At 40.0% G+C, this 13869-nt stretch overlaps 1 protein-coding gene across 2 annotated transcripts in view; it reads left to right on the top strand.

Moving 5' to 3' along the window:
- Window positions 1-10385, top strand: part of MARCHF1 (membrane associated ring-CH-type finger 1) — a 455826-nt gene extending 445441 nt beyond the window's left edge. For both annotated transcript variants that reach the window (XM_045798702.2, XM_045798701.2), the window contains one exon: window positions 6076-10385. In XM_045798702.2, the coding sequence (XP_045654658.2) occupies window positions 6076-6374 (299 nt within the window). In that variant the 3' untranslated portion in view covers window positions 6375-10385. The remainder of the gene's footprint in view (window positions 1-6075) is intronic.
- The last annotated feature ends 3484 nt before the right edge of the window (window positions 10386-13869 follow it).

Genomic DNA, 13869 nt, shown 5'->3' with positions numbered 1-13869 from the left:
TGCAGCTTTATTACAAACACGCACCTGGGAGCTTGTGGTTTACCCAATTTGACTCCCAGAGAAAACCAAGAAGCAAGATATTACAGGTGACCTTGCATGTGTTCCTCCAATGGAGCGAGCTGGGAAATATATTTTCTGAGAAACAATATAGCTAGAAAGTAAATGAGCCTGAGTCTGAAAGCGGATACATCCCAGTTCACAAACCATTGTCCTTAGAGTCTGGAAAGTGTGGCATCAATGTCCCCTAACAAATAATACACATAGGTACCACTTAAACATTTCAGGACCTTTCAGTTGATTTTTGGTGAGATTTCTGAGCTTTTCTCCATGAAGGGAATTACCAAGTGGGAAGCATGCCCAGAGCCACAGGGTGAGGGGGTGTAGTGCTGCCTGAATACAGTGGCCTGGCTGGTAGCTGACCGGACTTTCTTCTCTCCTGGTTCTGGAGGTTTTCATTGCCTGGAGCCCAGATGGGACATCCAAAGGGTGAAGTCCATTGAAGTTAGAAAGGTCTTACTTAGGCACCAGGGAAAGCTTTGCTCTTGATCCACAAGTGCGATCGGCCAAAGATATGTACCATTTAAATCACTCAGATAGCAACAATAACCTACATAGCACTTTCTATGTCAAGGACTAGTCATTTAATCCACACTAACAACCTAGTGACGCAAATACTACTATTACCTTCATTTTTAACGACAGATCAGTTATCTTTTGCTGGATAACAAACTATCCCCAAACTTAGTGACGTCAAACCACACACATCTATTTCACTCCTAATTCTGCAGAACAGTTGGGCACTGCTCCTGGCTGGAGCCAGACTAGCTGCTCTCTGCAGGTTCAGCCCTGTGTCTGCAAACAGCCGGCACCTGGGCTGGCTGCTGCATCATCAAGACTGGCCTCCTCTCCCTGTCTGGCGGCGGGCTTGCAAACAACCGAGCTGTGTTTTTCACCACACCAGGCTTGATGGCCCTGCCTTCTTCACACGGCAATTCGTGTTTTAAAAAGTAGCAAGAGAGCAAGCCACACACACAATGTGAACACTTTTGAAGTTTCCGTTGTGTCATATTTGCTGTTGTCCTATTGGCCAAAACAAGTCATGTGTGGCCATAGCCACAGTCAAGGAGAGAGGGGATGGAAACCAAAGAACCGGGGGCGCCTGGGTGGCTCAGTCATTAAGCATCTGCCTTCAGCTCAGGGTGTGGTCCCCAGGGTCCTGGGATCGAGCCCTGCATCAGGCTCCTCTGCTGGGAGCCTGCTTCTTCCTCTCCCACTCCCCCTGCTTGTGTTCCCTCTCTCGCTGGCTGTCTCTATCTCTGTCAAATAAATAAATAAAATCTTAAAAAAAAAAAAAAAAAAGAAAGAAACCAAAGGACCGGGTTACAGGGAGGCATGAGCCTAATGGGAACTGTTTTTGACCAAGCTACCAAAGATGTGAGAACTGAGACCAAGAGAATAGCAGATAACAGGCTCTCAATACCTCAAGGAAATGAAACAGCTCTGTGAATCAGGATGGATGAGGATGTAAAGACTGAAGCGGCTGATTGTTACGAATAAAACCCATAATCCTCGAGCCGCCTGGGTGGCTCAGTCTGTTGAGTGTCTGACTCTTGAACTTGGCTGAGGTCTTGCCCTTGGAGTTGTGGTGAGTTCGAGTCCCATGTTGGGCTACTTAAAAAAAACAAAAACCATAATCCTCAAGAATGAGTGGGGTTTGTACATGGGAAAACAGCCTTTGAGAAGCTATTAACCATAATAAGGGACATATCCTATTGGGGTTTGGTCTGCAAAGAAATTGAGTAAAAGTTTAAATTATTTGGGATTTGGGTATTTCTTAGCCAGGAAGGAGAGGGCTTCTGGGAGTGAAGATGAAGAAATAGTGATTGTAAAGGAGATAAGAGGCTGTCGGTGGCAGTGGTCCTGTTAATCAATAAACTCTAGTCTCAGGTTCTTGAAGGGGAAATGCCCTTAAACAGTCCCAATCCACATCTCCTTACCCAAGCCCAATGGAAAATGCAGTGACGAATATCAGGAAGAATTTTTTTTATGTGAAAAGATAATTTACAAATTGTATTCTTTCATTCATTTTTATTTTTTTATCCAAGTTCTATAAATAGTTACTTTTACCTGGAGTCCCCAGTTTTCCTCTCTGGCTTGCTAGAAAAATCTTGCACAGACTCAGAATCCCAAGAGCCTATGATGAGCTGAAAGGTGCATTTGCTTTTCTTCATCTACAGTACATTTACTTGCTCTTTAAATATCAATTTCCCTACAAATTGTGGGCTGGTTTCTGAGGCCCTGGTAGCACTGCACATTCAGGCAGACACAATGCGGCACTTTGATTCATCTAACTACTTTAGGAAGTCTTCAATATCATATCACAGGATAAATCTACAGACCATCTTACGCCTTTCACAGAAAACCTATTAGCATGCCGATTGTCTGGGGACAGCATGGAAGACAGTGCGGCCCTCCAGGACCACATCATATACATGCAATTATAGAAAGGAAGCTGGAAGAATTTAATCGTATGTTGAGACTGCTTGAAAATTTATTGCCTGTTCATGTAGGATTGGCATGACAATATGAACAGTGAATGAGTCAAATTGATCAATTATGAAGGACAAGAGAAGACTTCCATTTCCTTAAAAAATGGTTGTGGACAGGGATGCCTGCGTGGCTCAGTCGGTTAAGCATCTGTCTTCAGCTCAGGTCATGATCCCAGGGTCCTGGGACTGAGCCCCGTATCAGACTGCTTGTTTAGTGGGAAGACTGCTTCTCCCTCTGCCTGTCGCTCCCCCTGCTTGTGCTCTCTCTCTGACAAAAAAATTAAATCTTTAAAAAAAAGAAAGAAAGGAAAGAAAGAAAGAAAGAAAAAAGAGAAAGAAAGAAAGAAAGAAAGAAAGAAAGAAAGAAAGAAAGAAAGAAAGAAAGAAAGAAAGAAAGGAAGGAAGAAAGAAAATGGTTGTGGACAGAATACCTGCTTCTCCAAGCTCCTTCAATTCCTGCCCAAGAATTTCTAAGCAATGTTTCCCATTAATGTTTAGAGAAAAGGGATGCAGACAGTTTCTTCCTAAACCTACAGAAACTCCTGAAGAAAGATTCCCAAGCACAAAGGAAGAAGTACATACAATCTCCGAGAAATGAACAGATGGGAGAATTGCCTCAAGTTGGATTTTCCAAATTCCTCTTCCAAACTGGGCCGGTAGAAACAACTTTGTGCTCTTGGTATTGCCAAGTTCAGGTTCCAGCTTCAAATATGTATCAGTAAGGACAAAGAACTCCTTGTTTACACAAACGATCCACAAGGAACAAGATTTTGTGCCTTCTCTTTTCTTCCACCCTTCCTTATTGTGGACATTCTTTCTTCTTTACAGAAGACAGCGTAGAACTAGTCCAACAAGGTTGAATATGAAGACAATTTTCTGAGTCTCAATAATAAGGAGGTAAACATTATCTTACCAATGGAAACATTCTCAGGAATCCACTTAACCCCATGTTGTTAGCATCTCTTCTCACAACATCCTTATAGTGAGTTTTCCAAGGTAAAATCTTACAATTGCTCAATAGTATCTTCATAGAAAATAAAAATCTTGCCCACTCGGTCAAAGGCAAAGAGGAAGATCAGGCTTTCTCTAGGAGAAGATGGTCATGTGAACAGGGCTTCTGGATGTGGGGCAGGGAGACACTCTGTGCTCTAAACTTTGTCAGTGAATATACAGAGGGCCTTGACTTCCCAAACATATGAAGGAAGAATGACTGAGGGAGAAGAAATTGATTCAGAGAACCTGTGAAAGAAAGTGGATGGATCAGACTGTCTCCCAGAAGTGGCAGAGAAAATGGCTAGTCACTCCCAGCCCAGATTCTCAAGTATATTCTGGGTTCTGGTTACTATTTCAGGAAAGAGAGGTAGGGCAAGAGTGGAGTCTTCTTCAGACCATCCACCCAAGAAAGCATAGCTTCATGGACAAGTGAAGAAAGGCTGGCACCTCTGGTTATATTGAAAAGACCGAGGCAAAGCAATGCAACCTGGAACTTCAAAAGCTTTCATTCATCCTTGAAATATGTACCGAGCAAGGCACTGCGGAAAACAAAGACCAACCAGACATGAATTCTGTGCTTGTCAAGATTATGGTGTGGCAAAGTAAAAATAACTCGTTAGAAAGTTAGCTCATGCCACAAGTGGAAGAAATAACATGAAACCGTGGAAGTGGTGAAATGTATTACCAGCTAGAAGATGCTCCTGAGCTGGGTTTTGTGGGACAGGTAGACCTGCAGACACAGGGACGCAAATCCCAGAGAGAAGAAATATCATGGACATTTCCTCAGAAATGGAAAACCTCCAGGCACTTACTGAGAACAGCCGGTAGTGTGATTTAGCAGACAGAGGGGAAAGTTAGAGGTAATTCATGGGGACTTCTCCCCCCGAAATGGGAGATAAAGTACATGTTTTCTCCCACTTGTCTGTGGTTAAAACATTCCAAATACATAGAAACTACTGATTGATATAGTAGCCAAGAGCAAAAAATCCTTCAAATTTGGAGAACTCCAAGATATCTGATTTGTATATTGAATCCTCCCTGCCAATTTCCTAATAAATGAAGCTTAATTTTTCTACAAAAATTCTCAACCTCGGCACTACTGACATTTTGGACCAGATAATTCTTCTTGGGGAGTGCCATCCTCTACACGGCCGGATGTTACACAGCATCGCTGGCATCTGTTGACTAAAAGTCAGTAGCACCCTACCCCAACACGAGGTAGAACAATAAGCCGTATCTCCAGACATCACATGTCCCCCGGGGGAAAACCAGTGGCCTCCCCTGAGTCCGTATGTCAGATGATTGTTCTCCTTGCATAAATAGAACTAAGGTGGGAGCCAAACAAGCCCTAGTGTTTTTCCTTACAGCAGGATAAAGCAAGTATCACTGTTACAAAATATAGGTAGGACATTTCCTATAACTCTATTCCGTGTTATAAGGAAAAGTAAAACCCAAAGTAGAATCATAGATTTTCATAAACTGTGATTTCTTTTTTTTTTTTTTTAAAGATTTTATTTATTTGACAGAGAGAGGCAGCCAGTGAGAGAGGGAACACAAGCAGGGCAAGTGGGAGAGGGAGAAGCAGGCTCCCAGCAGAGAGCCGGATGTGGGGCTCCGATCCCAGGTTCCCGGGATCACGCTCTGAGCCGAAGGCAGATGCTTAACGACTGAGCCACCCAAGCGCCCCGTCATAGACTGTGATTTCTAACCTACTCTTCCCGGTCCAACATACTGAACGTGCTCTTAGACTGGACAGCTTTTCACCTGAATGGCAACAGCTATGCTCCACACCATCCTGGCGTTGCAAGAGATGGAGTCTTGACCACCACGTATTTAACAGTCATAATTATGTGTGGCCGAAATATTGTTAAACTCTTGTGCAAGTTTTAAAAATTGTGAAAGCCAATCTCTAGTTATGATGGTACATAGTAAGAGAAAACATCGATATCTAAGAAAGTGGTGGTTCTCGTGACAAAAAGATTTATGAAACAAAAATGCCTAAGTACTAAATTTTATGCATGTCTTTACTCAGGAATTCTTTCTCTCTCTGGTGAGATGTGGCAGCTTCTTTCACTTCTTTTTTTCTTTTTAGTTTTAAAGGGAATGAGGGTGGGGAGGGGGGCCTGTATGTACAATCCTATAGAAGTACCTATTTACCCTCTTAAAAGAATTTAAAACTGATTCTTCCACTTAGTATGTTCACTATCTTTCCTTAAAGATTAACCTCTAAGGAATAAATGTCAAAGTGTCAAAAGTCCAATATCATCTGATAACCATGGTAGGTACTTGATGCTAGGAGAAATAAGATCATCATGGCGGTAGGTGAGAGAGTTTCTTCATGTACAATTTTACCAGTACGTTTAAGAGTTGAGAACAAGCAGTTCTGGTTATAATTTTTACTGCCTGTTAACAATATCTTCTTTATCCACAAAGTTAGCGGGCAGGCATGGTCTTTTGAAGGAGTCATAGAAAAAAATGACCAAACCCATTGATAACAACTTGGGTGTAACATTCTCTCTTTCTTACTTCAAAGGTGTCCTTGAATGGCCATTTTGGACAAAACTGGTTGTGGTGGCCATTGGCTTCACGGGAGGTCTCGTCTTCATGTACGTACAGTGTAAAGTCTACGTCCAGTTATGGCGCAGGCTGAAGGCCTACAACCGTGTGATCTTTGTGCAGAATTGCCCAGACACTGCCAAAAAGCAGGAGAAGAACTTCTCATGCAACATCAACACGGACATCAAGGATGCCGTGGCCGTGCCTGTATCACAAACGGGTACAAATTCACTGCCATCTGCGGAGGGCGGTCCCCCCGAGGTTATACCAGTGTGACGGAACCAGTTGGGAGTTTCTTCGCTGAAGAATATCTTTCTAGCCCTTAGCCACTACAAATGACAGAAGTGATCCTGAAGTATTCACTCCCTTTATCTTCTTTGTCCTGACTCATTTTCCTTACTTTGCTCAAAAAGGAAAGGACCAAAAAAACCACCAAATGACCAGGATCCCATGAAGCAGTCCAAAGTGTGATAGAGAAATGTGAAAAGTTTGCTAGAGAGTGATTTCTAAGACAATTAACAACCAGTGGAGCAAGGAACGCTCTTAGGCAGGGACGAAAGCCTGAATGGACACACACGTCTTCACAGGAGCAGGAGCAAGTTTAAGAATACAGACTTGAATTGCAATGTGTATTTCTTCTAAGGCCTCGTAATGTTAACTATCTCATCTGGAAATAAGAAACATACTTGGTTTTAAGCTTGAAATTGTCTGCATTGTCCTTAAGTCATATCAGAAGCAAACTTGGGAGGACGCATATTTTGATATTCATACTTTGACAGCTAACAGATTTTTATGGCTATAGTGGAGTGCAGTTGTTTTAACAGATGCATGTTTTTAAAATAGATGCAATACACATTTGAAGATATTAATACTTGGAATTATGTTCAAATCATGAACAGAAGATTTTCAGAGTTTTTTGGGTGTAATTAGTGCTGTTAAATACCCACAGAAGCTGAAATCAACTATCAGGTCCTATATTTTATCTGGTCCCCGTAAAACAGTGTTGTCCAACAGAAATATAATGTGAACCACAAATGCAGGCCACATGCATACATTTAAAAAATTTTCCAGTAGCCCCATTAGAAAAAGTAAAAATAAATAAGTGAAATTAATTTTTATATTTCATTTAACACTATATATCAAATTATTTCAATGTCATGAATATTAAAAATTAAGATATTTTACATCCTTTTTTATGAACCAAGATTCGAAATCCAGCGTATCTTAATTTGAATTAATCCTATTGTTCAGCACAGCCCTAAAATTAAGAGGCAGAGCCTCTGCTCCATTTAACAGATGAATATTTCAAAACAGCAGCTTAATTCATTCTTTTATTCAAAGTCTCACAAATGTTATAGTTTTATAAAGCACTAAATTAAACAAATTAAATAACCCGGTTGGTTAAAGAGTTAGGTGAACTTACCATTTCTTTAAAGGGTGAAAAAATGAAAGTATAGAAAGATAAAATGATCGACCTGTAGCAAAGTCTGAAATTGTTCACTACTATAAAGCACATAGGATAGGGAAACAAAAATTAAATATTTTTGTTAAGTCAAATGTGTAAGGTTTTTTTTTTCTTTAATCCACATGTGGTATCAACTTGACAGATGAGTAGTTATGACTAAGCATTTAGACTATTTTAAAAAGCTGACAGTATTTCCCTTGCTCAGCTGGGAAGTAAAGATATTCAACAGATTTTGTGATAAGTAATAAATTGAGTTGTTTAGGTTTGGCAGTTGATTATTGTGTTCTTTGCATATTCATGTAAAACTGAAGCGTGAATGATATTGCAGTGAGCTACATTAATGATTATAGAGGATTATAGAGTTAGTGACCCGTCAAAGAAAGATGTCTCACATTTAAAAAGGTGATTTATTTTCGTTAGCTGTCATATTTATTATTGTGAAAAGGCAACCATGATGGCCGTAAGAACCAAAGCATGGGTATCGCATTGCACAAACCTGGGTATCACACTGATGCACTTTGTAATTACCAGTGTGCTTGTTCTTCACGGATTATCATAGAAAAAAGGAAAAGGAAATAACCTTTTAATGAGGAGAAACATATGAATATTAGTAGTGGCTGACACTGAGTCCAAATAGTCCCAATTCCTAGAAATAAAGAAACGGTAAACAATGTCAACTTTGTGTGTGTGTGTGTGTGTGTGTGTGTAATGTGTGTGTGTGAGTTCATGTATGTACATGAGAAAAACATTAAGGTTTTTGGCCAGTCAGGAAACAAAAGGTTTAAAACTCATCTTTCTTAAAACTTGTTGTGGAGGGTATGGACTAAAGGGACAGGGAAACAAAGCTGAAGTAACTAAAGTGTACCATAATTTCTGCACAAAGGACATACTTGTAATAAAACAAATCCATGAACCTTAAACAAACTAAACTTTGTATTAACTTTCTCTTAAATTTCCATTTTAAAGGTTTAAGATATATACTCATAAATAGCTAAGCTTTGGGTGATTTAATCATGGCACATCACCCAATAGATTAACCTTGATTCAATTTTTGTTAATTTTCCTAAGCTTTACTTTTCTCAGAGCTTAGCAAGGAAACGTGTTGTTTACAAATATTCCAGGGGGCGGTGGGAGGGTGGGGTAATCTGTCACCAGCAAGCAATGAAATCTTGATTTCTCTTTTGTTTGCTCCGAAGGAAAAGGATTATTTACCTTAATTACCACCAAAAATACTGTTTAAATTCTGTACAGACCTAAAGCAAGATAGGTAAGTGCACAGCTCATTTCTCAGCAGGAGACGATTGGCTAAAGTAGGCCTTGTTTATTAAGGGCTACACTTAACACTAAGAAAACATTTCTAGAATGAAAAGTAAAGATAAGCATTACTGTCTTAACCCTAAAATATGACATGGTGTTTTAATACCATACCTAAATTCTCAAAATTAACTTGTACAGGCTTTGACTTTCTTGTAATGAGAAAATAATACAGCTCCCTACCAGGTTAAAAGTCAGCTTTTTATTCTGCTCTTCTTCTGACCTTTATAAACCCTGAACTCCTGAATTTAAATCTTTTAAAAAAAGTTTTCCTGCAATGGCTGTTTATGGTTCAAACCATTGGAAATAATGATGTGCGTTTAAAACCTAATACTGATTTTCTTTCCTATTCTGTGTGGCAACTGCCCTTTCAATGAAAGGATTTGGCTTTGTGACAATACTTTTGTGGACTGGACATACCCTTCAAAAACTACTCTCCAGAAGGACCATTTTTTTTTTTGAAGCATGTTTACCTGCTCACGTTAGAAGTAAAATGGAAGTGAATCAAAGGACTGAAATCGAAGAAGGAACAACGCAATTCTGTTAAAAACCCTGGCTTTTTATAATCATGCATCTGGTAGTATCAATACCATAAACCACAGACATTTATGCTGTTAATTTTTAAAAGAACTCTCACTTTTATTGTATCAAAGATTGAATCGTAAAGGAATGAAATCCCAGTATTTTTTTAAAAGTGAAGTCCAAAAGGCAATTAAGCTTAAGAACAAACACAAGCAAAACAATAATGAAAGAAAAAAATATCAAAACAAAAATGATCCAATCAACCTGGGATACAGTAATGGAGAAACTGAGGATAGGTGTATATTGAAGGAGTCTCTTAAAATGCCCCAGGATTAAATCTCACTCTGAGCTGCTATTACATGTGATCATTGTCCCAGACAGCCGCATTTATCTTGTTTTGCAAAAGGTCCTCAGATACCTCTAAAACATCTACTGTTTGGCTGGAAAATTAGCTCATTAGGGCAATGACATCATTAAGATACTCTAATTGTCAAGGGGGTGAGGTGGGAAAGATTACTGCATTCACCTGACAGTTCACCTTTCCTTACCTTGCCCAATGAATATTTTGGAACAAAGTAGAGCTCTTTAAACTTATTATCATTATTGTAGTTGTTACGTAATAATTGTATAGGACTTAACTTTTAATTAAGAAAGATGAAAAACCTTTTTTCTTTCCTTAAGTCAGCCCAAAGGTGCTATTTTACATATCAATACAGCTCAAAGGAAGTACTGTTATTTTGGGCTGCAGTGTTTCCTCCAAATCCGAAGAAAGCCCATTTTGAAATTGGAGATCGCATTAAAACAAACAAGGAAAAATTATTTTAACTGTGTGCAATTTTTGAGATTGAGCATTTGTACTTTTTTGGTTTTACCTAATTCTCTTGCATTAACAACTTACTGTTTTGTGAATAATGTGTACTAAGACAAATTAAGGAAAATAATGATCTGTGAAAGAAAGACTTTGTATATTAAACAAGTGACCTAAACTTCTGTTGTGGTTTCTACACTCTTTGCCTAATTTACCAGGATTTCTGCAGATATGTATCTGCAACATTCAAAAAAGCTTGGGTTCCTAAGATTTTACAATAGTCTGCATTTCTAAGTAGGGCCTGAACATATTCATATTACATTAAAGCCAGCACAGGCTGACCAACCCCGACACTATAGAAAGGAATAAAGAGATGCATTAACAAAGGAATACTTTAACTCAGGGAAAGGGCAATGCAGGCAGAGGGAACAGTGATCAAAGGCCTTAGTGGCAAGTGGCAAGCAAGATTCAGCTACTAAAGAAACAGCACACCCTTGTTAGAGAGTCTGACAGTTTATTACTTACAGGGGTAGCAAAAGAAAGGCAAACTGCCAGCTCCCCATAAGTCTCATCCCAAGGGAGGACACAAAAAGATGGCATGATAGATGAGAGATATGTAATGCAACACAAGCAGTGGGGCACCCTGGTGCTGAGACGCTGATTCCCTATTGCAGCTAAGCAACTCCGGCCTGCAGCTACACCCTGAAGGGACTCACAGTAGAAAGTCTCACACCGCATCAAAATCCAGAGGGAATGACAAACTGTCTCACATGTCCTACTTGTGGAGGCCCAGGGAGGCAAACATGAAGTGGCCCGTGGTAGTTCCTGCATGTCCCATGTGCTTGAGTTCCAAGAAGATCACAGGGCATTCATTCTAGGGCTCGGGTCGGCCTGAACCAAGCCTGGCCCAAATGGATAAACACAAAGTCATCACAGCGCCAGCAGAGCTATTCCACCATAGAAACCAGCTTAGCCATTCTAGGAATGGACAGAAGGCCTGTGATCTGAAGTACGGTAAGCCAAGGGCAAGTGGAAACAAGCTGAGGTTGGAGAAGCAGTCAGGAATCAAATCGTTTCAGGCCTCTCTGGCCACAGCAGAGAACGTGAATTTCATCAGAAATGTGACAGATATCAATGTAGGCTCAGCAATTGTAACAAATATGCCATGCTGGTGGAGGACGTCAGTTAACGGGGGAAGCTATGCATGTGTAGGGGCAGGGGTAGAATCTCTTTACCTTCTTCTCAATTTTGAAGTGAATTTAAAACTGCTCTAAAAAATAAAATCTCAAAAAAGAGTGGTTAGAAACACAACTATACCTATCAAATAAACATACCATGAAGAAAGTAACAGAATGATACTGTAACAATACGAACAAAGGAGTAGCATACTTTAGTGTACGTTTCCAAAAATTCACGAGCGACTCTGGATTACAAGTGGACTACGAGGTGCTCTTGAAATGGTGGCACGAGGGCCAGTGAGGAAGCGAATGCACACAGCACAGGCAAGATGTGGAGATGGCCTGACATGGACTGATTTGACTCTTTTTGGAAACAGAACCAGAAATACTCACTAATTAGTTGGGAAGGGTGTGGAAAAAAAAGAAGAATCAAGGCAGTTCTCTGCCTTGGGAAATTAGGTGAAAAACTTGGGAGAGGAATATTCGAGGTTCCCGAGGAGACAGTAGGGAGCGAGATCCAGAACACATGCAGGAGTATTTGCCTTTGAAAGGAGAAAAGCTACTGTAGCCACGAAATCGAAAGAAAAGAAAATGTGGTTATATACATCATTTTCTCAACGATGTATATACAGTGAACAGCTGAATGCTGAACGGGCAAATATTACAGCTGAGCTAGAACATATGGAAAAAGGTAGTAAAAGAATTATCTCAAAGTTGGAAAGGGAACTTATTACCGAAACACAGTAAAACTACCCATCGGTACTGAGAATCCACTTGCGACATGCAAGCATGAATGGAGAAACCTATCTGATATTCTCCAGCAATGCTGAGCTGCTTGGGAACAACAGGTATGAAGGAGACAGAGAACTGAGTGCTACTTAGTTTGAGTTTTGAAAGAGGAATACTATGCAGCCTGGGGCAAAGCGATTCAGGGCATATGCAGGGAGGCAATTAAATCTGAGTCTAAACAAAACAAGCAATAATCTGAAAACAGGAGATAGGTGGTGCACAATGAAAGAATGAGGTCAAAGTGTGGAACTTCAGCAATGGAGGGGGATGGGAGATAGTGAACGGAGAACAGGAGAGTCAGCCAAGTTTAGGAGTTTCAGGCGCTGATAAGGATCTGGGTGTGACCAAGGTTATGCCTCTGATGGAACGGAGAAAAAGACTAGAAAAGGTAAAGGTCACAATGTTGCATTTGTTATCCACAAGGCTTCCGGAATCAGGAACATGATTGAAGTAGGAGAGAAGAAAACTGAACCAAGAGCTGAAGTCAAGGAATGGGCTGAAGGTTCTTCTGGGAGGTAAGATAATAAGGAAAGGGAGACAATGACAGGACTTAAAATAACTGAGAAGGGGAAGTGGTGGTAGAGCAAAGAGGACACCTGTCTCCTGCTCTGGTAGTGCAAAGGATATAGGAGTAGAAAAAGCTTCTATTTGAGATGAACAGAGTCCTAAAGAGATGCCTATGGCCTATGTCGGTGAGGCAAAGAAGTGACTAAAGTATCAGGAAAGAGACCACCAATGTCAGAGCTAGCTGCTCTGAGGTTAGAAATGCACCATTTGCCCATATCCATGGAAGCTCAGCTTGTCAGCAAACTATAGCCAGCAGGCCAAGTCCAGCCTGTGGCCTATTCTGTGTATAGCCATGAACTAAGAACGATCTTTACATTTGTAAAGGGTGGTAAAACACACACACACACACACACACACACACACACACACAAATATGCAACAGAAACTGCATTTGGGCTGCAATAACTAAAATATTTACTATCTGGCTCTTTACAAAAAAAAGTTTACCAGCCCCCAGTTTGCACAGAGCTGCCAAAAAAGTGAGATGCTTTTACTCTGTTCCATGGCCATGGACTGCAGAAGCTATCTTACAAAGACATACTACTGACTGGAAAAGAATCTAGATAAGGCACCACAAGTCATCACTGCAGAAAAAACATGTTCTACAGACAATGATTAAGGATATCACTTAAAAGCATTACTCTAACAACAAATTATCTCTTAGGCTACTCTGGACCAGCCAGGAGTAACATGACTGTTACGGCCACGTATAATAAAATGTGATTATGAATTATAATTATTATCCCAAATGGTAAAGTAAATTCATTCATTCAGCAAGTATTTACCTATTCTAGTTCAAGCAGTGTGCTTGTTATCTTTTCTGCTTTGACGGTATAGGGAAAACCAGGAACAAATGTCTGAGGGGGAGGATGACCTGCCATTTTCATAAGTTATTTATCTAACAGTATGCCTTTTTAAATATCAGACGGGATAAACCAGTTTCTATTCTCTTTACTGTAATTTAAAGTTCAGTTTTTATAGCCATTTTGAAACAAAAAAAGGACACTTTCAAATGACTAAAGAGAAACTTCTTTAACCATAAAGCCATATTTTTATGAAGATTACTAAAGAAAAGCAAAACAGCACCAGTTAAAACACTGAAAATGAAATAATTACAACTTAAAGAAG

The sequence above is a fragment of the Ursus americanus genome, chromosome 13 (assembly GCF_024610735.1).
Source record: "Ursus americanus isolate L20-20 chromosome 13, mUrsAme1.1.p, whole genome shotgun sequence".
Lineage (NCBI taxonomy): Eukaryota > Metazoa > Chordata > Mammalia > Carnivora > Ursidae > Ursus > Ursus americanus.
Note: the sequence above shows the minus strand (reverse complement) of the source record. Positions and strands in the feature narration are given on the sequence as shown.